The 25,201-nt window shown below is 42.3% G+C and overlaps 1 protein-coding gene across 2 annotated transcripts in view; it reads left to right on the plus strand.

The window, feature by feature from the left end:
- LOC105487754 (RELT like 1) overlaps positions 1–23,130 on the plus strand; it is a 74,814-nt gene extending 51,684 nt beyond the window's left edge. For both annotated transcript variants that reach the window (XM_011751398.2, XM_071093751.1), the window contains exons 6-7: positions 2,796–2,934; positions 20,794–23,130. In XM_011751398.2, coding sequence (XP_011749700.2) covers positions 2,796–2,931 — 136 coding nt within the window. In that variant the 3' untranslated portion in view covers positions 2,932–2,934; positions 20,794–23,130. The remainder of the gene's footprint in view (positions 1–2,795; positions 2,935–20,793) is intronic.
- Positions 23,131–25,201: the final 2,071 nt, after the last annotated feature.

The raw sequence follows: 25,201 nt of genomic DNA on the forward strand, positions 1-25,201 counted from the left end.
GGCCATGTGCAAGGGAGAGGAGAAGCTGTGGATCTGGTCCACAGCCCTCCAGTCTCTGTCTTGTAAGTTCCATGTGAATTCCTTTGACTGCTTGCTTTTAGTGGGCAGTGCTTTCCACTGTGTCTTGGCTCTCCGGCTCCTAGTGCCTTTCACTTGTGACCCATATGTGAGGTGGAGATCCTGCAGTTCAAGTGATGAATCCATCAGCCCTTACCTGAAGCATCTTTGCAGTGGGATACTTTTGCAGTTCTGCTGTTGGATGCTGAGTCCCATGCAAGAACTGCATTGCCGATGTTGCATTTGGAAAGACAGTGGGGAGTACTGGTAAGGAACACACATGCTGGAGTGAGGCTGGGTGAGCACTGAGCAAAAGTCGACAGTGCTATTACTTACATGATCCTCCTGTGTCTACTGACAACCCCCTGAGAAGAGTGACCTGAACTCGTTGCTTCTACTCTCTTTCGAGTCCTGGCACCACTACTTGCAAACTGTTACGTTGCTCTGTGCCTCGGTTTCCCCCTCTGTAAAGTGAGAAGGACAGTCACACTCACCTCATAGAGTTGCTGTGTAGACTAAATAAGGTGACGCACATAAAGGTCTTAAACCAGCTTTGGGTACTTACACACTCAAGAAATGTTGACTGGTTATTATTTTTATTTTAATTCAGTTGAGTTTCATCATTGTGTTGCACAAGCATCACGGAGAAAACGCTGGGCTGTTTGCCACTTACAGCAAAACAGCACAACTCATGACCACACTATTTTATTAAGAAGCAGAGTCATGGGAATTTATGAATGCAAAGCAATGAGAACCTGTAGCTTGTTTGGACAAAGCATGTTTTGTTGGTCTTAAAAAAAAATCTGCTGAAATTTTCAACTCAGATTCAACATGGCTTTTTCTTTTTCTTTTTTTTTTTTTTGAGATAGAGTCTTACTCTGTCACCCAAGCTGGAGTGCAGTGGTATGAACTCAGGTCATTGCAACCTCTGCCTCCTGGGCTCAAACGATTGTCGTGCCTCAGCCTCCTGAATAGGTGGGACTGCAGGTGCCCGCCACCATGACTGGCTAATTTTTGTATTTTTAGGAGAGATGGGGTTTCACCAAGTTGGCCAGGCTGGTCTCGAACTCCTCACCTCAAGTGATCCACCCATCTTGACCTCCCAAAGTGTTGGGATTACAGGTGTGAGCCACCGGGTCTGGCCAAACGTGGCTTTTTAAAATGCCCCAAATCCAACTCTCTTTCTTGGATATCGGATATTGGATACTTAATGATTCCAGGCTGTTTTTCAGCATGTATTACTTAAGAGAGTCTTAGAGTTTGACAGAATAGATTTGTGTTTACAATTTCCCTGTTCGTTCTTTCACTTCTTCAGAGCCTTCTCCTAAGGGTTGGTGATCTTATTCTGGACACAGAAGGAGGATTTATTTCAGATAGTTTTTAAGGGAAAAATGAAGACCAGAACTAGAAAGAAACTGTTATGAAAAGCTCTAGGATTTGGTGATGATATACTAGAAAAAACAGTTAAACTGAATACATTTATTTAACTCTTAATTCTTGATGAAAATCTCTTCCTTAACTTCCTTTAGTCTTTCCTTAATCTGTAATGAAAATTAACCCATTGTGTTTTTTTTAAAGACAAACTCTCAAACCCTAATGCTGATAAAATGTGTTGCTAGGGCTCTTCTGATTTTCTGCATGTGTGTGAGAGTGTGTGTGTGTGTGTGTGTTGAGATAGGACTGCCTGACAGTTGCATATTTTCAGAAGTTCGTCATCTTCTGGTAAACATTCTGGTTATGTCAGTCTAATTTGTAAACCAGTTGAGCATTTAACCAAGTTTCTGTGGTTAAAAAAAACTGGCATAGGCCAGGTGTGGTGGCTCACGCCTGTAATTCCAGAACTTTGGGAGGCCGAGGTAGGTGGATCACCTGAGGTCAGGAGTTTGAGACTGGCCTGGCCAACAAGTTGAAACCCCATCTCTTCTAAAAATACAAAATTAGCCAGTCATGGTGGCATAAGCCTGTAATCCCAGCTACTTGAGAGGCTAAGGCAAGAGAATCGCTTAAACTCGGGAGTTGAAGGTTGTAGTGAGCCGAGATTGCACCACTGCACTCCAGTCTGGGCAACAAGAGGGTAACTCCTTCTCAAAAACCAACAAAACCTGATCATTGTTAGAAACCACAACTCTGAGGCTGTTTAATATTTGAGTCCCTGAGGTTTTTTTTTTTCTTATTGAGACAGGGCCTAACTCTGTTGCCCAGGCTGGAGTGCAGTGACGTGATCTCTGCTCACTGCAGCCCCCTCCTCCTGGGCTCAGATGATTCTCCTGCTTCAGCATCCCGAGTAGCTGGGACTACAGGTGCACACCACTACACCCGGCTAATTTCTGTAACTTTCGTAGAGACAGAGTTTTGCTATATGCCCTGGCTGGTCTCAAACTCCTAGGCTCAAGCAATCCACCCACCTCAGCCTTCCAAAGTGCTGCTGGGATTACAGGCATAAGCCACCGTGCCTGGCCAATACCTGAGTTTTTAAATGCCTTTTGCACGCTCTGTGAAATATCCGGCTTAGTCTGTGATGTGGTTGAGTAGAAATCAGCTGGAAGGTTGGGCAGGGGCCAGGGGAATGTGCCGGATAGGAATGCATGCTCCTCCTCTTGAATATGTTGTTTTTCATTTGTGTCCTAACTTTTGGCTGAGTTCATCTGAGATCCTCTGGGTGGATGATTTTTGCTTTCTTCACAATTCTTGTTTATTAGAAAAGCAAACCCCATCACCTCTCCCCGTTCCCCCCTCAGGTTTAGAGTTACAAAAGTGGAGCACAAGTCAAACCAGAAGGAACGGAGAAGCCTGATGTCTGTTAGTGGGGCTGAAACCGTCAATGGGGAGGTGCCGGCAACACCTGTGAAGAGAGAACGCAGCGGCACAGAGTAGCAGGTGAGCCGTGGTTTTGGTGACATTGGGGGCAGGGTGGCGCAGGGTGAGGAGAAGGTACTGGGAGCTTCCCGGGTGCTGTGGCAGCATAGGGATGGCATTTGGCAGGGAAATGGGAGAGCTTTCCTGGACCCAGAAAGGCCGAGGGGGACTGAACATGATTACTTGTCTGCCCAGAGCTTCTTGTAAAGAAGTCACAAACGTGGTGCCTCCAGGGGCTTGGCCTGTGTGGTAATGAGGATAGAGGATTACTTGTGAGGCAATGTGGCATGGTGGGGATTGTGGCAAACTAGAACTCACATCACCCACCATATAGGGCTTGTGTTACCACGAGGCAGAAAGCGCCTAGGGTTGCTGCATCTTCTTACGTAAAAAAAGACAAAATCCAGACTTTTAAAATGTAAAATCACTGATTGTTGATATTGGCAGCTTACATTTTTTTAATTATTATTTTTTTTAAACAACCATGCAGGCCAAATGACATGTAATCTTGTCACTATTTCCAGGTAAACTGTGACTTGAAAAAGTCTGGAGCAAACAAACCAATCCTTTTTCCTTTTATTCTGTTGGAAACCAGTTTTCTTTGTGTCACAGTTCTGAAACCTCAATACGAATATTTCTCTTCCCACCAAATATTTTGAGGCAATTGAAAAGCCACAGTGATTTATTTCTTGATTTGGCAATTTTAGTTTTGCAAGACACTGTTTAAAAAACAAAAAACAAAAAAACATGCAGCTGGGCACAGTGGCTCATGCCTGTAATGCCAGCACTTTGGGAGGCTGAGGCGGGCTGATCACGAGGTCAGGAGATCGAGACCATCCTGGCTAACACGGTGAAACCCCGTCTCTACTAAAAAATACAAAAAATTAGCCGGGCGAGGTGGCGGGCGCCTGTAGTCCCAGCTACTCAGGAGGCTGAGGCAGGAGAATGGTGTGAACCCAGGAGGCAGAGCTTGCAGTGAGCCGATATCATGCCACTGCACTCCAGTCTGGGCGACAGAGTGAGACTCCATCTAAACAAACAAACAAACAAACAAACAAAAAACAAACACACCCCCCCCCCCCAAAACCCTATGATAAATTGATAGTGACTTAACTTTCATCTTAACTCCTTTATTTCTGTTCCGGCTTGAGTGGTATTTATCCTTTCCATGTTTCTTATCCCTTGTAAAAGGGCAAGGGTGACAATTTGGGAGGGATCATGCCCTAAATGCTCCATGGAACCATCAGAGCCTGAACATGAAGACAGAAGAGTTTACACTTACATAGGGAGGGGAGGGCGGGCAATGGGGGAGAGGTCAGGCAGGGTCCTTGAAGGTACAGGGACACAGCCAAACTGACATGAACCCTAGAGTCAGACTGCCAGGTTCAAGCTCCAGTGTGCCACGCACTAACCCTGGGACCTAGGCAAGATACTTGAGCTTTCTACACCTCACTGGAAATTGGAAGTGATGCTCCTTGCCTCAGGGGCGGGAGTGAGATTTCCATGAAGTTGCACGTGGGAAACGCTCCGTCCATGCTACTGATTATTATCATGCAATTAATTCATTTTTGGTCGGTGTGGCTGAGTGGAGGAGAGATGTGGCTTTTGGGTGAAGCTTCTCTGACAATCCGCCGGGCTCAGAGGGTTGAAGGTGCTCTGGAACAACTCTGTGCACCTACATTTTCTGAGACATAGGGACTCTGATCATGTTCTAGTGCTAGTTAGCCCTTGCGGTTTTGCCTGTGGGGAGATCTGGCATCTCTTCCTGAGTTTAGGAGCAAAATAGGAACTTTCTTAAAGAGAGAAACAGTACAGAAAAGTCTACCATTGGCTTCTCGGCCAGTTACTGGTGACCTTGGGGAAGGGAACCAAAAGGAATTTAAGAAGAGGATGATGAAGATGAGTAATAACAGCAGCTAAAGTTAATTCAATATTCTAGTCTTCTAGGCATGGTACTGATGTGTATCTCACATGTCATCATTATAAACCTCTCTGAATGGAGTTAGTACTATGATCATAGTTTTACAGATGAGGAAACTGATGAATGGGAAAGGTGAGTGACATGTTGAAGGTCATATAGCTGGAAAGAGGAGCATTCTGATTAAGGTCAGTGAAGGACTTGGCTGTGTGGGAAGAGAAGCATGTGGCTATTCAAGTCTTAGGTGAGGAAGGCCCAGCCAGCTTAGCTGCAAAGAAAGTATGGGTCATAAGGACAGGCTGAGTATGAGTCATCAACTGGGCAGTGAGTTGAGAGATGGAGCCGATTGCACCAGAAGACCTGGCTTGCCCTCGGTTAGGAACTGCAAGATGATCCTCTTGTCAGACTCACCTCTGATTAGAGCTTGACTGACTAGTGCCATGGGTGATTTTGGCCACCAGGTCCCGGAGAGCGGCACTCTAGATCTGGGAAGGTGAAAAGAATTAGGATTGCTCAGCTGGGTTTTTTGGCCCGAATCTGTCTGATTCTGACTATAGAAATTTGGTCCAAGCATCTGAAGTCCTGACCACATTTAACTGATTTACAGTGAGATATTCTCTGCACAGCACGCTGTTATTCAGCAGGATTATATAAACGAGGACTGGATTTGATTAGAAGACATGGGTGTAAATCTGAGCTTCACAATTTGGACATTGTATTTAACTGCTCTACCCCTGGTTTCTTTGAACATGAAATAAGGTATTAAATTCATTGTTTTAATCCAACAGCCAAGAGAAAGTGTGGGATATAGTTGGCTGTCGGTAGAAGGTAGTCATATTGTATTGTACCGCTCAAAGCACAATGAGCAAGAGTGACCTTCAAAGGGTATGTGTTTTCCGAGCCTCCAACTTGTTGTAATTGATTTTCAAATTAAATATTAATTTTTTATTATGGAAAATTTTAAACAAACTCAAAAAGTAGAATAATATCATGGATGTCCATGATCCCGAGTAAATTAATTATAATACCTACAGTTTTTTGAGTACTCTGTACTTGGCATGCTTTGAAAGACACATTCTGTGTATTAACTAATTTCTTTAATCCTCACGACAGCAGTCGGTAGGTGCTAGTTAGTACCCCATTTTGCAGATGAAGGTCCTAAGCACAGAGAGTTTAAACAACTTGTTTAGAGATATCAGCAAGAATGTGATAGAGTTAGACTTGAACCTGGGCAGCCTTGCTTCAGATGTCACAGACTTCATTCAACTGGGTCCAGGACAAGCAGTTCCCATGAGTAGAGGCTGCTCACATTGAGACCCGCTGGGTGGCCATATCTGATTACCCCAATGAAGTATGGGCCCTGAAAAAGGAAGGAAGGGAATATTCACTGGTGTTTTAAAAATTATGTATTCCACTTTGGGAGGCCGAGACGGGCGGATCACGAGGTCAGGAGATCGAGACCATCCTGGCTAACACGGTGAAACCCCGTCTCTACTAAAAAATACAAAAACCTAGCCGGGCGTGGTGGCGGGCGCCTGTAGTCCCAGCTACTCGCGAGGCTGAGGCAGGAGAATGGCGTAAACCCGGGAGGCGGAGCTTGTAGTGAGCCGAGATCCGGCCACTGCACTCCAGCCTGGGCCACAGAGCTAGACTCCGTCTCAAAAAAAAAAAAAAAAAAAAAAAAAAATTATGTATTCATTAAAATTTTTCTTGCAGTTTTTTTTTTCTTCTCAAATCTCATCCCCCACCAAAAATATGTTTGGAACATTTAACATGACTTGATTTTCCAACTAGAAAAATCCTGAAAAGTTTCCTTCTGGGCCAGACTCTCTGGTCCTTTCTGGTTCTAGACGAAGCCAGATCCGCACTGGAGTGCAGCTGGGGAAGCAGGAGAGGAGTGCTGTGCGTCTTTTCTCCAATCTGATGCCGTCTTTAGAGTTGTGTTTTTTCCTGAAAGAGATTTTTGCTCAAATTTGGATTTTTAGCCAAACAATGTTACTGCAGTATTTTGTTTTACTGTAGAACAGTCTCAAATATTCAAAGACAAATGCATATCCACTTACTGGTTAGGTTTCTTTTTTTCTTTCTGTTGTTTAAGGTGGTTGTTACCAGAAACTAGACTTAATATTTTAAATAGAATGTTATCAAGACTGGGGCAGGATTTCTCTCTCGCTCCTCTGGCTCCTTCTCCCTTTACAAACCCCAAATCTGATGTTGGGCATGGCCCCCCTGTTCTTCTCACCTGCTTTGTTGGCCTGCGTTCTTTTTTGTGGCTACATCTAACTTGCCCTCTTGCCCTCCGCCTGATTTATTTTGGCAATGCGGTTAAAATGGTGTCTTTTTTCTACAGAAAATGTGTTTTGGTTTCTCCTGAGAAGAATAAGCTTTTGTTCTTCAAAGTTAAATAAATCGAATTGCTTTCAGCCTCCAAATGCCACTGCCTTGTCTTCATTGTCACTGGTCTTTGGCTTTTTAAAAATGATCCTGTCCTAAGCATTCCATGTCGCATGTTTCTGAAATCTGTACTCTTTTTTCCATTCGCTGATAGTATCCTGTTGGAAACATTGATTTAGTGAGTTTACATAACCATATTTTTTAAAAATTTTTTTAAATTAATCAGATTTTAATGGACACATGTTGCATATATTTATCATGTCCAATGTAATGTTTCCAAATATGTATACGTTGCGATGGCTAAATTGAGCTAATGAACATATGCAATGCCACACATACTTATAATTTTTTTTTGTGGTGAGAACACTCCAAATCTACTCTTAGCAATTTTTAAGAATGAATATATTATTAACTGCAGTCACCATGTTGTACAATAGATCTCTTGAAATTATTTATCCCCTCTAACTAAAATTTTGTGTCTTTTGACCAACCCCTCCCCCGCCCCTACCTCTAACCACCTTTCTTCTCTCTGCTTCTATGAGTTCAACTTTTTTAGAGGCCACATGTAAGTGAGATGATGTGGTATTTGTCGTTCTGTGCCTGGCTTATTTTACTCAACATAATGTGCTCCAGGTTTATCCATTTTATCTTCAAAGACAGGCTTTCCTTCTTTTTTTCTGGCTGAACAGTGTTTCATTGTGTATCTATACTACATTTTATTCATTCATCTGTTCAGGGACTCTTAGGAAGATTCCGTGTCTTGGCTATTGGGATTATGCAGCAGTGCACATGGCAGTACAGATACCTCTTTGACATACTGATTTCAATACCTCTGGATGTGTACCAAGAAGTGGGATTGTTGGATCATATGGTAGTTCTATTTTTAATTATTATTATTATTATTTTTTCATGAGACGGGGTCTCACTCTTGCCCCCGGCTGGAGTGCGATGGCACATCGCCACTGTCTAACTGAAATTTTATGTCCTTTGACCAACATCTCCCCAACGCTCCCTTCCTGTTTTGCCCCCTTTTTAAATTGGGTTATTTGTTTTCTTGCTTTTGAGTTGTTTGCTTCTTGTATATTTTGGATAGTAACGCTTTATAAGATGTATGGTTTGCACGTATTTTCTCCCATTTGATAAGCTGTCTCTTCACTCTGTTCATTGTTTGCTTTGCTGTGCAGAAGCTTTTTAGTTTGATAAAATCCCGTGGGTCCATTTTTGTTGCCTGTGCTTTTTGGGTCTTATCAAAAAATTGTTGCCCAGATCAGTGTCATGGAACTTCCCTCCTATATATTTTTCTAGTAGTATTACAGTTAGCGTTACTCTTATCAAAACAAAAATTAATAATATTAGACATCTCTTTATTTTTGTTTTATTATTCAGACTATTGTATTGATTTTTATTTTAGTATTTTATTTTAGTGATTAAAAGCTTGGTTTTAAACTCCTTACTTTTAATTGTGCTACTTAACCCCCAATGGTTTTGGGGAAGTTACTTAATGTTTTCAAGCCCTGGTTTTTTCATCTTTAAAATGAGATTGTTGCTGGACATACATGATATGATGTATATGTAGTTCATAAATCAATCCTTGGCACAGAGTATCTGCTAAACATTCACTGCTGTTAACAGTTGTCATGCCTGGTGGTCTTAATGATTTATTAGGTCATTTATCAAGCATCAACTTTTGGTGCTGTGAATTCCTTTTTACATCTTAACAACATTACAGCTTTGACCTCTCAGAACATCTCAGAAATAGATAGTATTTGTCAAGTCCCTTAGGAATTTGGGCCATTTTCTTGTTTGCATTAAGGAGACCTTAGAAATAACCATTCCCAGCCAAGTGTGGTGGCTCACGCCTGTAATCTCAGCACTGTGGGAGGCTGAGGCAGGCGGATCACAGTGAGATCGAGACCATCCTGGCTAACACGGTGAAACCCCGTCTCTACTAAAAAATACAAAAAAAAATTAGCCAGGTGTAGTGGCGGGCGCCTGTAGTCCCAGCTACTCGGGAGGCTGAGGCAGGAGAACGACGTGAGCCTGAGAGGTGGAGGTTGCAGTGAGCCGAGATTGCACCACTGCACTCCAGCCTGGGCGACAGAGTGAGACTCCCATCTCAGAAAAAAAAGAAAAAAAAGAAAGAAATAACCATTTCCTTCTTCCAAGAGGTGGAATTAAAATTAGTAACAAGGCGATGGAAAAGTTTTGCTGACAAGTTCTTTTTATTATAAAGATCAGAGGGTGGAATAAATTGAAATGCTGGACTGAGACGTTTTCGGCCTAAGCGTGACTGCCGTGCCAGTGCTCTGCTTTGGAATAAAAGTCTCCTCTTTGTCAAGACTCTTTCATGGCTCAAACTCCTTCCTGAGCATCCGTGGCTGGTCACAAGGTGGCTCTTCTGACCTTCGGCCGCCTTCATGTTCTCCTCTAACAGTGAGGAAAGGCCCCTTGGCTCCTTTTTTTGGCCTCTGTGATAGGAATTATAGTAGAAGCTCCTTGGGGACCCTGTTGAAAGTTGTACTGCTTGATTTGCAGTCCTCTCAATTGCTTTTCTTTTATTCATTCTCCAGGAAGCAGGTAATGATGAGAAACTGCAGGTACTACTAGTTAGTTTATTTTTTTCTCTCTCGCTGTAATTTTTTCAGGAAAAATGCATCTTTTTTAAAAAGCAAAAGGATCTCAGATTTGATGGGAGCTCTTAAACTTGATCCACTGGTCTTATGGGGCAACGGAATATAAGAAGAAACTGCACCTAAAGTAGGCATGGATTAGGCCACCTGGCTTGGTTTTCTGTGGCTAAACACACTTCTGAAAGGTAAAAGCAGTGCGATGATGCCTGCCCTGCTCCTGTCTGGAAGACTAAGGCCACTGAGTCCATCTTAAATGTGGGGGTGGAGGGAGGTTAGCATCTGCCCCGCACCGGCTCTGTGAAGACTAGGTAGGTAGAAGAGAAAAGCTGAGTGAGGGATGGGACTTCAGAAGCAGTTTTAGGAGTTGTAGGTAATAATATCCTATTTTACAGATGAAGAGCCAGGCTTAGAGGGATGAATGTTCCCCAAACCTCAGGGCTAGGTAGTGAGAGGGCTTGGGTGGGAGGAAATTTGTACTTGGGAGCTTACAGGCTCAGTGGCCGTGGAGTGTGAGGGAGCTTTGCTTTTCTTGGCAAGAAAGCAAACCAGCCGCCCTTTCTTCACGTAGCTCAGCAGCTCACAGAACTGATCACTCCAGCCTTGGGATGGCCTCCTTTGGCCTCCGATGGGATCATCTGATGAGCAGCTGATGGACTTTAAGGCTCTGCCTGGATCAGGTCCATGTCTGTGAGCCATTCAGTTTTCTTCCAGGTAGATGAAGGTCATAGACTTGTAGACTTCAGAGCAGCTGTGATCTCTAGTTCAGATCAATGGAGGTACAATTATATCTTGAAAAAGTATTTCTTGGCCGGGCATGGTGGCTCACACCTGTAATTCCAGCACTTTGGGAGGCCAAGGTGGGCGGATCATGAGGTCAGGAGTTCGAGACCAGCCTGGCCAACATGGCAAAACCCCATCTCTACTAAAAATACAAAAATTAGGTGGGCATGGTGGCAGGCACCTGTAGTCCCAGCTACTTGGGAGGCTGAGGCAGGAGAGTCACTTGAACCCGGGAGGCAGAGGTTGCAGTGAGCCGAGATCATGCCATTGCACTTCAGCCTGGGTAACAAGAGCAAGACTCTATCTCAAAAAAAAAAAAAAAAAAAAAAAAAGCATGACTTGAGCCCCTACTATCTGCCAGGCAGTTGGCTGTGTTTAGGGATGTGGCAGCGTGTCAGACAGACAGTGAAGACCGTACTCTTACAGAGCTACTCTCCTAGTACTTATAGCAGACTTTTCTCCCCTGCACCTCCCAGGCCCCTTGTTTAGTGCGTGTTGTTACATATGTTGTTCAAGATCACGCTGAGAGTTCATTACGGAGCCAGGAACTGGGCTTCCTTATAGCTCATTCCTTTACTGTCTCCAATGTATTGGATAGTACAAGTGTTTGAAATGGAATTTTTTTAAAGGAACTGAAATATAATGCATGGGATAAAAGAACTGAAATAGAATGCATGGGATAAAATACTTAAACAGCCTAAAAATCTGCAGGGTGAAAAATAAATCCCCAAAATAAATCTTTGCTCCATCTTTATGCCCCTAACCCCTTTGTGTATATCATCTCTTAAACCTTTTCTCAAGTGAACACCACTGTGATCAGTGTTCTCTATGTTCTTTCAGGATTATGCTGTTCACGTACGTGCTGATGCAATATGTCAGTGTATATAAAGCCCCTCCGTTTGCCTTTCTACACATGAGAGCATGGATACTATACTTGTTGGTACCTTGCTTTTTATTGAAGTTGGTGATTTTTACGTTCTGTGGTTCCCTGACTGTTGAGTTTTTGTCTTACTCACAGATGACTGAGGAAGAACCAGCTTTTACTCCCCCATATTGACTGAACCATAAGGAGTGAAAATGGTGGACACAGTTAAAAAGCTATATGCCCTGTTTGTCCTCAGTTGTTGGGAGTGGCTTCAGTACGTTTATGGCCATGATCTGGGAGTTTTGAGCGGACCTAAAAACATACTTTGCTGTCATCAACTATGATGTTTTCTCTAAGTTATTCTTCCATGGCCTTGTTCTGTGCACAGGAGATACTAAAACGTATTTATCAGTATTCCCAGAGTTTAGGCAACATGGGGGACCAGGGATTTTTGATTTGTTTTGCTTTGAATTGCCACCAAAGCAAGCCATCTCCTCCTAGCACATATCTCCCTGGGCAGGGGCCTGCCCCAGGGCCCCTTCCTGTTGTTGACCAGAGGTGACCCAGTGAGCTAGAGCTTCTCTGTTCTTCCTCTTTATCCCTATCAGCTGTTTGACATCTGCTCTTTTCACTGTAGAAATTCAGCAATGTTGGAGGCTAGAGACTTTGGAGGGCCTAAAGACAGACTCAAGAGGGCATGAGGGAAGTGGAAAATGAAATGCTTTCAGAGACATTTTTACTTATAATTAGAAAGAAAATTGAATTAATGGTTATAATCAGGATTTTAATTTTTCTTTATTTTACTATTATTATTTTTTGAGATGGAGTCTTGCTCTATCACCCAAGCTGGAGTGCAGTGGCGCGATCTTGGCTCACTGAAAGCTCCACCTCCCAGGTTCACCCCATTCTCCTGCCTGAGCCTCCCGAGTAGCAGGGACTACAGGTGCCCGCCACCGTGCCTGGCTAATTTTTTGTATTTTTAGTAGAGATGGGGTTTCACTGTGTTAGCCAGGATGGTCTCGATCTCCTGACCGTGTGATCTGCCTGCCTCAGCCTCCCAAAGTGCTGGGATTACAGGCATGAGCCACCACGCCCGGCTGATTTTTATTTTTCTTAGTTTGTACCTTGAGACCTTGAGTACTACTAACATTGAATAGCTTAAGTTAAAACAGTACCTATTTTCTGTAAGTAACAGGACATAGGATACTGTAGTGGTTCCACCATAGAGGTTCTGGAATCAGACTTCTTGCGCTCAAGATCTTGGCTGTCACTTTTTAGCTTATCTAGCTTTGGACAAATTACTTAGCCTCTGATGCCCCAGCTTCTCCATCTGTTAAGTGCGGATAATGATACTCCTACAACTTTGTGGGGATACTGTTCCTTTGTTCTAAGCAAGTGCAAAATAGGTTAGGTGTTAAATTACTATATCAGATGAGCGCTGTTTAAACTTGTAGCCAGTAAAAGTGTTAAAATTAATGTTTTTAATATTTCTTGATTCTCTTGAAGCTCAGAGAGGCTAGGTTAGACATCACCTATAAGGTAAAGCAGTATTGTCCATTTGATACTCAAGTGGAGGCTTACTGAAGGCCAGTCAGCTGAACTCCGTCTAGCTCACAAGCCAGTAGAGAGGCAATATCTAACTTGTTCCATTTTCCTTATTAGAAAGAGATGGTACTATTCAGAGTAATAAGTTATTCTGCCTGTAGCTTAGTGTAGACATTAAATCAGAAGTGTGTTGAGACTAGTAGGAAACTGCTGAATTGCATTTAAATAATTTCCAGTTGAATCCTTCTTTTTCCAGGTACAGAATAACTTTTTTTTTTTTTTTTTTTTTTTGAGATGGAGTCTCACTCTGTCGCCCAGGCTGGAGTGCAGTGGCCGGATCTCAGCTCACTGCAAGCTCTGCCTCCCGGGTTCCCGCCATTCTCCTGCCTCAGCCTCCCGAGTAGCTGGGACTACAGGCGCCTGCCACCTCGCCCGGCTAGTTTTTTGTATTTTTTTAGTAGAGACGGGGTTTCTCCATGTTAGCCAGGATGATCTCGATCTCCTGACCTCGTGATCCGCCCGTCTCGGCCTCCCAAAGTGCTGGGATTACAGGCTTGAGCCACCGTGCCCGGCCCAGAATAACTTTTGATGTCACTTACATTTTACTTGGAATAAGGTGCTCTGATTCTACCATCTCAAAGGCTGGTAAATCACAAGTGTTCAGTTGCTGTCACTTGGGAAACCCATTGTTGCTAAATATATAAGTATGTTGAAATTGCTATGAGAATATAACCCAGTAAAGAACAACCTTCAGACTTCTGTGAGATCTAAATCTAATGTCAGAAGATTCAAAACTGTAAGGAGTGCAGAATTTCTCATTGGTATTATTCAACAAAGAAGATAATATAATTTGCAGGAATATGCATTTCTGTCTATGCTAGTTTAAAAAAGTGATTTCTATTTTGAATGGAGAAAAACACCTAGAAACATTATTTTTCCTGAATTGACCCACATACATAGAAAGCTTCTCACTATTTATATTAAAAAATTAAGGTTTTAGTTATTAAGCCCCCTCCTCAAATTGGGGGTTATAATATTCAACTCATGGAATATGTAGTAGTCGATAAACATAAAAAATGCCCAACTTTACTAACAATGAAATAAATCCAAACCGAGATCACTTTTTGCTTCTCTGGTGGCAAAGATGAATGTTAACACTAGCATGACCATTTAACTCACATCCAAAATCAGGAGGTAGCTTACACCTGTAATCCCAGTGCTTTGGGAGGCTGAGGTGGGAGGTCGGCTTGAGGCCAGGAGTTTGAGACCAGCCTGGGCAACATAGTGAGATCCTGTCTCTACAAATTAAAAATTAAAAAATTAGCTGGGCATGTGGCATACACCTGTAGTCCCAGCTACTTGGGAGGCTGAGGTGGAAGGATTTCTTGAGCTCAGGCGTTGGAGGCTGTAGTGAGTCAGGATAGTGCCACTGCATTCCTGCCTGGGTGACAGAGAGAGACTCTACAGAGAATAAAAGGGACACTGAATAATTATTCTGGGTAAACCAGACCTCCCGGGCAAACTGGTTCATGTGGTCACCTTGGATAAAAGGGTGCAGGGGCCGGGCGTGGTGTCTCACGCCTGTAATCCCAGCACTTTGGGAGGCTGAGGCAGGTGGATCACGAGGTCAGGAGTTCAAGACCAGCCTGGCCAATATGGTGAACTAAAAACAAAAAAATTAGCCAAGTGTAATGCCACATGCCTGTAGTCCCAGTTACTCAGGAGGCTGAGGCAGAAGAATTGCTCGAACCTGGGAGGCAGAGATTGCAGTGAGCCGAGATTATGCTATTGCACTCCAGCCTGGGTGACAGAGCGAGACTCCTTCTAAAAAAAAAAAGAAAAAGGGGTGCAGGAGGCTGGGTGCGGTGGCTCACGCCTGTAATCCCAGCACTTTGGGAGGCTGAGGCAGGCAGATCACCTGAGGTTGGGAGTTCAAGACCAGCCTGACTAACATGGAGAAACCCCGTCTCTACTAAAAATACAAAAATAGCTGGGGGTGGTGGTGCAAGCCTGTAATCCTACCTACTCATGACGCTGAGGCAGGAGAATCACTTGAACCTGGGAGGCGGAGGTTGCAGTGAGCCAAGATCGCACCATTGCACTCCAGCCTGGGCAATGACAGCAAAACTCCATCTCAAAAAAAAAAAAAAAAAAACTAAAACAAAACCAAACAAAGAAACTCCCTCGGTGCAGGGAGATGGACATTATCCCACACCGAAGCAGGGAGTCTACAATGGTCTCGACCTTTGTGGTGGCAATCTGGAACTGTAAAAACTTAAATATGTACTCTTTGACCAAATTATTCCAATTAATAGATATCATGCATAAATGCAAAGATAATGTTCAAAGTTGTTCACTTCAGCATTATTTATAGTAGCAAGTAACTAGAAGCATCTTTAAATGTCTGTCAGTGAGGGATTAAGTAAATGAATTGTGCCTTATACATTTCATAATGGCCTGCAAATGCCAAAGATTGAAGTAGATGCTGGGTGTGATAGCTCACACCTGTAATCCCAGCAGTTTGGGAGGCTGTGGCTGGAGGATTGCTTTAAGCCAGAAGTTTGAGATCAGCCTGGGCAACATAGCGACCCTATCTCTACTTTAAAAAAAAAATTTTTTTTTTAAATTAGCTGGGCATGGTGGCATGCACCTGTAGTCCCAGCTACATGGGAGGCTAAAGTAGTGGCTTTAACTCCATGACTTAAGCCCAGGAGTTCGAGGTTCCAGTAAGCCATGATTGTGCCACTGTACATCCAGCCTGGGCAACAGAATGAGACCCTGTCTCTTAAGAAAAAAAAAGATTGAAGTAGCATTATATGTACAGACACAGAGCATCTACTATATATTATTAGATTTAAAAAACGAGTTATAAAATATTCCAGTTGTGTTTAAAAATGATACGCAGCATGTCTCATTTTTCTTGGGTCGAAGTTGATTCTTTAAGCTTCCTCCCTGCATACTCGAAGCTCCTTCAGGGCTTGGGCAGTGCCTTTGGATGGTGTCTTCTCATCCTTTGCCGAGACTTCAGGTGGCACCTTGTACATAATTGGCCCGCAGTGATTGCTTAACAGGTGTGATAACACGGCATTCATCTCGTCATCAAGAGTCCTCTGCAGATGAGTCGAATTCTAATTCCCAACTACTTTGAAATACATTTAAAAAATGATTCTGTAGTTTTAAAATTTTGCAGTTCAAATAGAGTTACTGATTTTTTGTTTTTTTTTTTTTTTTTTGAGATGGAGTTTCACTCTGTCACACAGGCTGGAGTACAGTGGCACAATCTCGGTTCACTGCAACCTCCGCTTCCCAGGTTCAAGCGATTCTCCTGCCTCAGCCTCCCAAGTAGCTGGGACTATAGGCATGCACCATCATGCCCAGCTAATTTTTCTGTTTTTAGTAGAGACGTGGTTTCACCATGTTGGCCAGGCTGGTCTCGAACTCCAGACCTCAGGTGATCCACCCGTCTCAGCCTCCCAAAGTGCTGGGATTATTAGGCATGAGCTATCATGCCCGGCTGAGTTACTGAAATTTTAATTAATATTTCGGTCTTTAAATGATTTTGTCATATTTGTTTTCTCCCCCATTTCTGAGATATATTTTTTGGCCTCCACTGACTTTATAGTGTTGTGTTTGCAGAGTTTACCCTTTGGAAGTGGATTTAATTCTTGCTGTTTTTAATCAGTTGACAAACATTAGTACTGGGTCTTTATGCTTAAACCTTCATACGTGCATTAGAATCAATGAAGCATCTTATAGGAAAGCAGAGTCCTGGACTGCAACCCCATAGACTCTGATTTAGTAGGTCTCAGGGAGGGGCCCAAGGAATCTGCAGTTTTTGGTAGTATTTAAGCCGATTCTAAAGCAGGTTCTGCTGATCACTCTGGGAAACACTGATTTTAAAAGATTGCATGGATTAGCCTAGATTAGCATGAATCTATTGGGCTTGTTAAATGAACAAGAGCATTTATTAAAATAAGAAGGTATTCATGTTAATTTATAAAATTTAACACACAGTTTAGACCAGAGCAAGATTTAAAGGACTATAAGCACTGAATCCATTGTGATGCGATCCCATTAATCTCTATCTGCCAAGATGCCAATCTACACTGGCAGTACCGTTGCAGGACCATGGTGTCACATGCACAGCAATCATAACCCGCAAGCGTGTAACCGCAGAATGGTCAGTAGGGCCTGGAACAAGATAAATCTCTAACTGAGAAGTATGAGCCTTAAAGGAGCACAGATTATTAGTGAACGATCACTTAAATGTAGCTCCAGGACTTCAGTGTTAATACTGCTGTCATGTAACTCTTTCTATAAACAATCTTCTCTATTTATTTTATTTAAAAGTGTTCAAGAAAATTATGAATCCAACTGTGTGATTCCATAGCCTTGTCTTAGAATGAGATGGAAATTCAGTGTTGTGTAAGTGTACTTTTGATCTTCCCAGGGACTGGGCCCCTTTAAAGTATAGGTTTTTAGCATCATTTAACTGTTCATGCAACCACAGTGATTTCCCCTGAGAGAGACCCTGACAGCATTTCTAGTTTCTGCATTTCCTTTCTGTTGCCCGCCACACAGGTGGGGAACAGAGAAGCGAGGGTACCAGAGGATCTCAGTGATGCTGTGGGTGTCTCTGGGGTGACCGGATAGCAATTCAGTGTGGAGGTAGCTTTGTGGTCTTCCAGGTCTGATTGCCTGGGATGGATTTCCTACTTTCCCTTTACTAATTGTGTGGCCTTTGGTAAATTATTGAACCTGGAAGCCTCAGTTTCCTCCTATGAAAATGGGAATCATCATTGATTGGCTCATGGAGTCATCAGGAAGATGGAGTTAATGACCCTAGAGTGCTTAGCATGACAGTACCTGGCACAGAGAAAGTGCTCTGCAAATGCCAGTGCTGTTACTATTAATCATAGACTTTTCCTTCCTGAACACCCTACACTTAGAGATTTTAGCGTTTACTGTTCATTAATCCGCTTAGGCTCCTAGTTTCTTATAACACATTTCTAATTTTTAAAGGGATCAGTTTCTTTTTTCTAGAGAATCCTTTTTAACAAGGCATAGATATTTATATGTGTATCCTAATTAGAGACATATGGCAGCTTCAGTGGAACCATAATATAATGATAGGATTATGGCTTTATCTTTATAAGATTATGTCATAACCAATAAACTCTAAAGAAAAAGACAACCTCTTCCTTTGCTCCAGATAAATCTTGTGGGTGGTTCTTTGTTTTTTAAGATGGAGTCTTGCTCTGTTGCCCAGGCTGGAGTGCAGTGGCCGGATCTCAGCTCACTGCAAACTCCGCCTCCCGGGTTCACGCCATTCTCCTGCCTCAGCCTCCCGAGCAGCTGGGACTACAGGCGCCCGCCACCTCGCCCGGCTAATTTTTTTTATTTTTAGTAGAGATGGGGTTTCACCGTGTTAGCCAGGATGGTCTCAATCGCCTGACCTCATGATCCGCCCACCCCGGCCTCCCAAAGTGCTGGGATTACAGGCGTGGGCCACCGCCTGGCCAGGTGGTTCTTAATTTTTATCTGTCAGTCTTCCTTTATAAGCAAAATGGTTACACTTTGAGATCTCTGAATTGTGTTTTCCATGTAATGGAACTTTGCTTGATTGTTTCCAGACTGAGTAGTCACTCGTGTAAATTGCAATCACCAAATTTCTCCTGAAGAGAGAGGTCAGGCTTGCTCAGTGTGGTGTGGTCCCATGTGATGGCAGCTGGGAACAGTGAGTGAGTGGGTGTTTCTTCCCTCTCCCACCCACTCCTGTTAGCCTTCTGGTGTATCTGTGCCCAGCCACACGTGATTTCTGACTGCTGCAGGACAATATGGAAGGACAATGTGTAACACTTATTGTTGTTCTGGGTTAAAGAAGTACCTGGAAGGTCAGAGTGTTGTGTCAGTAATGTGCTACCTTCTAATAAATGTGTGTTTGTAAGGAGAGACCAGAACTGCGAGGGTTTTAATAAGATGAGCTTTCCCTTTTCTGCTTAGTTTCTGGTATTAGCAGTGAGGACTTTAAGCAGCAATTTGTATTTTTTACTTCCTCTCTCGATGATATTGCAGACAGTGCAGTTTTTATCAGCTGCAGAAGGCAGCTGTTGAAGAAAGCTAATGTGATTGTTGAGAGCAGAGAGCAGAGAATTGGATGATGGTAATGACCAGAATAGTTAACCTTTCGGAGCACACTGATCGCTTTTCCTCGTATTAAGCGTTGTGCAAACACTCAAAATGAGGAGTTTTCTAGGTTGCAGTGAAAACGGTTACTGTGATGAAACATTACTTTCTAGGCCTGACATCCCCCACCTGTGACTTTGTTATTTTCCTTGATGCAAAAATGTCTAGTTCTAAGGGAGCACATAAAGAGGAGACATAAAAATAGTGGAATACCATGCCTGTTTTCTAGATAACGGCCTAGTTTAAGGTTTTGCCTGGAAAATTCCCTCTCATTTTTTCCTTTTGTTATTTAGGGCCATTTTTATATTTCTCTACCTCTGGCCTTTCTACCTTTTTTCCCCCTCTGCTAGAATGTTTATATGAATTGACTCTTACCTGAAAGTAGTTCCAGACTTGACTTTGTTCAGTTTTACAGTAAAAATCCGCAGTTCTTGTACAGTTTTGGCAATTCAGTGCAGGGTATTACTTATTTCATTAGAATTAAAAACTTGATCCTTGCTGTTTTATTGGACAATGTTTCATTTCCTTTTTAGCTAAGGGGATAGAGGTCCTTTGCTCATCATCTCATTTGGGAAATAAATCTCTTTCTGTCTCTCTCCCTCATTCTTCTGCTTGTGCTCTGTCTCTATTCTCTTATAACCACTGAATACTATGGATGACCAAATGACAGAAGAGGATAACATAGGTAATAATAAGGTACATATCTTGAAGGACAATCTGTAAAATAAGTAAAAAGTATGTTCTTCAAAACACTTCTACCAGCTTCATTGCTATTTCTTCATATTTCTGCAAGCTGGATCTGTCTCTGGTTTTGTTTAGCATTTATAGGGTACACAGGATTTTGGCAGATAGGAGAAGGTTTTGTTCCTGAACCTCATGTGGGTTCACCTGCATGGTGTGTGTGTTTCAGCATACACGGGGAGCTCTGTAATTTTAGTCCTGTCCTGGGTTATCCCAGTCTGTAAAACAGGAAAGTAAAAAGTCACAGAGCTGTTCATTACATGAGATAGTTATAAAAAGTCATTTAAAAAGCAGGGAGCTATTTTACAAGTATGGGGCTTTGTTTGTAATGTAAATGTAGACATTGACAAGGGCTGGTTGTTAGAATGACTTAAAAATACAATCCAGAACCCTGAAGGTACAATAAAGACCTAAGATGGAATGTTTAATCATTGTGTTCTTACTTGAAATCCCAACTGTGCTGTCCTGGATGGTCAGTAGAGACCTCCAGTCAACTCTTCCGTGGGGCTTTAGAAAGACACCTATGGAAGGCACATCACGTGGGAAAAGCAGGAGCAAGAGAGAGAAAGGGGGAGGGGCATGTACGTTTAAACAGCCAGATCTCCAGAGAACTCTTGGAATTAATTGTATTTTACTTAAATTTCTTCAGACTGAATTCTAGAAAAAAAATGTGTAATGGTGGAAGGAATGGGGTGGGATGGGACGGGACAGGGTAAGAATAGATTATAATTCTTCTGTGTTTTTAAATACTCAGGCAGATTAATATGTGATATGATGCTTACCCTTGGTTAAAGATCTACTTTTTTTGTTTTTTCTTGCAGGAATGACTTGACTTGAAGAACTCTAAGAGACTGAAAACTTACAAGATATGAAGTTGCCTCGGGAATTTTTTATATATTTTATACAGTTTCTGTCATGGAGTCAGCAGGCATGTGAATAAAACCTAAAAGGGAATGTTATTGCTGTGCCGTATGCAAAATTCAGTTTGCTTTGAAAGAGTCTTGAAAAATTTATTATACTTCCGGGCAAGGAAAGAGCTGTTTTTATCTTCTTAACCACTCCCCGCCTCTACCCTTCCCAGCCCCTAATCCCAGGCCTTGGTGTACACACTGTAGTTTTTCCATTATGATCAGTATGTGCAGTGATACTATTCACGTACAGTCTGAGCTTATGCTCAGGGGTGTGTGTGTATATGTGTATACATGTGTGCACGTGAGCGTGAGTTTCTCTTTTTCCTGTTCCTACATCCTAGATCTTCATACATACAGGTTAGCTGTTACAAAAGATAAAAGATGAATCTTCAGTGGTAAAAGCTCAGTGGAAAGAATCTAGTCTAGCCCTGAGGAGTTGATTCCCCAAGGGACCATGGAGTCAGATGGGACCAGATGCTAGACTTTTGATGCCTTGACTACAAATTCAGCATTAACTCCTGCCACTACCATGTCACTCCTACAGCACTTACACATTTTGAGAAGGTTTTTTTTTGAGACGGAATCTCGCTCTGTCACCTAGGCTGGAGTGCAGTGGCATAATCTCGGCTCACTGCAATCTCCACCTTCCCAAGTTCAAACGATTCTTCTGCCTCAGCCTCCTGAGTAGCTGGGATTACAGGCATGTACCACCGAGCTTGGCTAATTTTTGTATTTTTAGCAGAGACAGGGTTTCACTATATTGGTCAGGCTGGTCTTGAACTCCTGACCTCAGGTGATCTACCCGCCTCGGCTTCCCAAGGTGCTAGGATTATAGGCGTGGGCCACTGCACCTGGCCTTTTTTTTTTTTTTCCCTAACCTTTAGCTGAGCGATTCTTGGTCAATCCATTGAGTAAAGGAGAAAATGGTTTAAAGTCACACACACACACACACACACACACACAAATTTGTTTGGACAACCCAAGGCCAAGCCAAAAGAACCCTGCTTCTCATACAAGATGGACCTGCACCTACCTCTGGCATGTTTTTCTTTGTGTATTTCCTGTTTTTCCTCTTGTAACTCATGCTCCTTATTTAAAATACTCCAGTTACTTTAGGACAGACTTTTCTTTTTCTTTTTCTTTTTCTTTTTTTTTTAACTGTACATTTTACAAAACACCTGAAAGGACCCAGAGGCATAAATAGTAGTACGTGATTTATGGTAGCTCTGGGGTGAGCTGGTGGGGAGGCCAGTTATGAGGTCTCCAAGACCCGCCTCCATGTCAGTGTTGGGGGTGCCTTGGGCACTTCCTTTATTTCACATAGAAAAAGCACATCTTTCATTTGTGTCCCAAAAGATATTTCCATAAAAATATACTTCAAAGTATTTACTGTACATAGACTTAAGCGATTCTATTTCCAGCATCAAACTAAACATGTCTAACCTTTTAAGTAAATGGGGAATTCAGTTCCATGAGAATTTTTACTGACAACTAATAAACACTGTGTGTGTATACATTCATCTACACTGTGGACCGGAGAAAGTCAGTACGGAAATAAATTTCACTGAGATCCAGAAAGTAGCAATATAGGACTTCTAGTGGTATGTATTAGTGTAAATAATATATGTGCAGCCTAGGCTAATCGTTTTAATTAAAAACAAACAAGCATACTTTTTTGATTTAAAAAATATGCCCTCAAAATGGTGGGGGATAAAATGTAAGATATTCTTTAGCTTTAATTATTTTTCCATCTTATGCAAGTCAGAGCACTTTTTTTTAAAATAGCAATACAACAGGCAAGAGAATACTCAAAAATATTTAAAATTGTATTTATACCAAGAGTATGTTTTAAATATTTTCTAATACTTGAGCAGTTTTTGTCTGGCAGGCTTCCAAATTTGCCAAAAGTTAAGTGTTCAATATTTTCAACACATACGCTTTTTACTGGTTTATACTGAACTCTCTGAGAATTCCTAAGTGTTCCCAAAGCTACTGATGTTTACAGGTCTTGTGTTTCTTCTCCTTCTTTCTAAGGATGAGGGAATCCACAGCAGACTTTCTCTAGAAAACACTAATGATGGACAACTTTTTGGTGTCATAAATGAGTTGGCTACTACCTTGATGTAAAAATTTGTAAAGGAAATTTTTCACCATTTCGAGTGTCAAGTGTATTTTTAACTGTCTGGTTTGTACTTTTATGACTTTTGTACTACCAAAGCGGAGTTAAAAATAAAAATGTTAAACGCAGCGTGTTGTCTTGTGAGTGATCCAAGTATTGGCGCCTTGTACACTGGAAGTTCAGTCGTGGCAGTCTAATTATTGAGCTTAATTTTTTACTGTGCTGAGTTTCTTGTGTCTTGAAATATCAAGTGATCATTTGGCTGACTTTCCTCATGGGGTTTCCCGTCCTGCAGTACCCCTTCCCCTAACACAGGCATACCTTGCAGATACTGTGGGTTTAGCCCCGGCCTACTGCAATAAAGAAAATATTACGAGCAAGCCAGCCACTTGAGCTTTCTGGTTTCCCGCTGCATATAAAAAAGCTACGTTTATCCTGTAGTCTATTAAGTATGTGCAATAATATTCTGTCAAAAAGCGTACATACCTTAATTTAAAATACTTTATTTCTAAAAAAATACGATAATCTGAGGCTTCAGCAAGTCATTATCTGTTTGCTGCTGGAGGATCTTGCCTCAATGTGGACGGCTACTGACCAGGGTGGTGGTTACTGAAGGTTGGGGTGGCTGTGGCAATTTCTTAAGATAACACAGTGATAAAGTTTGCTGCACTGATTGACCCCACCTTTCATGAAAGTTCTCTCTGTAGCATGCAGTACTGTTTGATAGCATTTTATCACAGTAGAACATCTTTCAAAATTAGAGTCAATCATCTCAAACTCTGACGCTGCTTTATCAACAAAGTTAGGACCTTGCTCTGTATTAGGCTTTAGCTCAAGGGAATGTTGTGGCTGGTTTGATTTTTTTATCCAGGCCACTGAATCTGTTTCCATATCAGCAATAAGACTGTTGCACTTTCTTATCATTCGTGTATTTGCTAGAGTAGCATTTTTAATTTTCTTCAAAACTTTTGCTTTGCATTCACAACTTAACTATTTGGTACAGGAGACCTAGTTTTCTGCCTGTCTCGGCTTTTGACGTGCCTTCCTCACTTAGCTTAATCATTTCTAGCTTTTGATTTCAGATGAGATGTGTGTGACCCTTCCTTTCGCTTGAGCAGTGAGAAGCCATTGTAGGGTTACTGATTGGCCTAATTTTAATATTTTGTCCCAGGGAATAGGGAGGCCTGAGGAGAGGGAGAGAGACAGGGGAATGGCTGGTTGGTAGAGCAGTCGGAACACACACACACGTCATTTACAGATTCAGTTCGTCATTTTATGTGGGCACAGTTCATATCATCCCAAAACAATTACGATAGTAACATTAGAAATCACTGATCACAGATCACCATAATAGATATAATAATAATGGAAACGTTTGAAATCGTTCAAGAATTACCTATATGTGACACAGGGACACGAGTGAGTATATGCTGTTGGAAAAGTGGTGCTGATGGCCGGGCGCGGTGGCTCACACCTGTAATCCCTGCACTTTGGGAGCCAAGGCAGGTGGATCACGAGGTCAGGAGATCGAGACCATCCTGGCCACCATGGTGAATCCTCGTCTTTACTAAAAATACAAAAACAAACAAAAAATTATCTGGGTGTGGTGGTGCGCACCTGTATTCCCAGCTACTCGGGAGGTTGAGGCAGGGGAATTGCTTGAACCCGGGAGGAAGAGGTTGCACTGAGCCAAGATTGCCCCACTGCACTCCAGCCTGGGCGACAGAGAATCCATCTCAAAAAAAAAAAAAATAGTGGTGGTGCTGATGGAGCTGCTCACCTTGCAGAGTTGCCACACACCTACAGTTTATTAAAAACAAAACAAAAACAAGAAAACCCTGCAATATCTGCAAAGCACACTACAGCAAAGGGCAATAAAATGAGGTATGCCTGTTACTACTTTTTAAATTTGAAGATAATTTTGGACTTATAGCAGAGTTGCAAAAGCAGTACTGAGTTCATGTGAAGCCTTCCCTCCATTTCCCCGTATGTTACCATCTTAACTATAAAAAAGTGATCACAACTAAAAAAATTAAGTGGTACGGTACCATTCATTAAATCACAATGTTCTTTGAATTGCATCCGTTTGTCTGATGATGTCCCCTGCTGTTCCGGGATGTCCCACTGCATTTCGTTGTTGGATCCTGTCTCCTCTGATCCTTGACTGCCTTTAGTCTTTTCTTGTGTTTCGTGATCTTG

Source organism: Macaca nemestrina, chromosome 3 (genome assembly GCF_043159975.1).
Source record: "Macaca nemestrina isolate mMacNem1 chromosome 3, mMacNem.hap1, whole genome shotgun sequence".
Taxonomy (NCBI): Eukaryota; Metazoa; Chordata; class Mammalia; order Primates; family Cercopithecidae; genus Macaca; species Macaca nemestrina.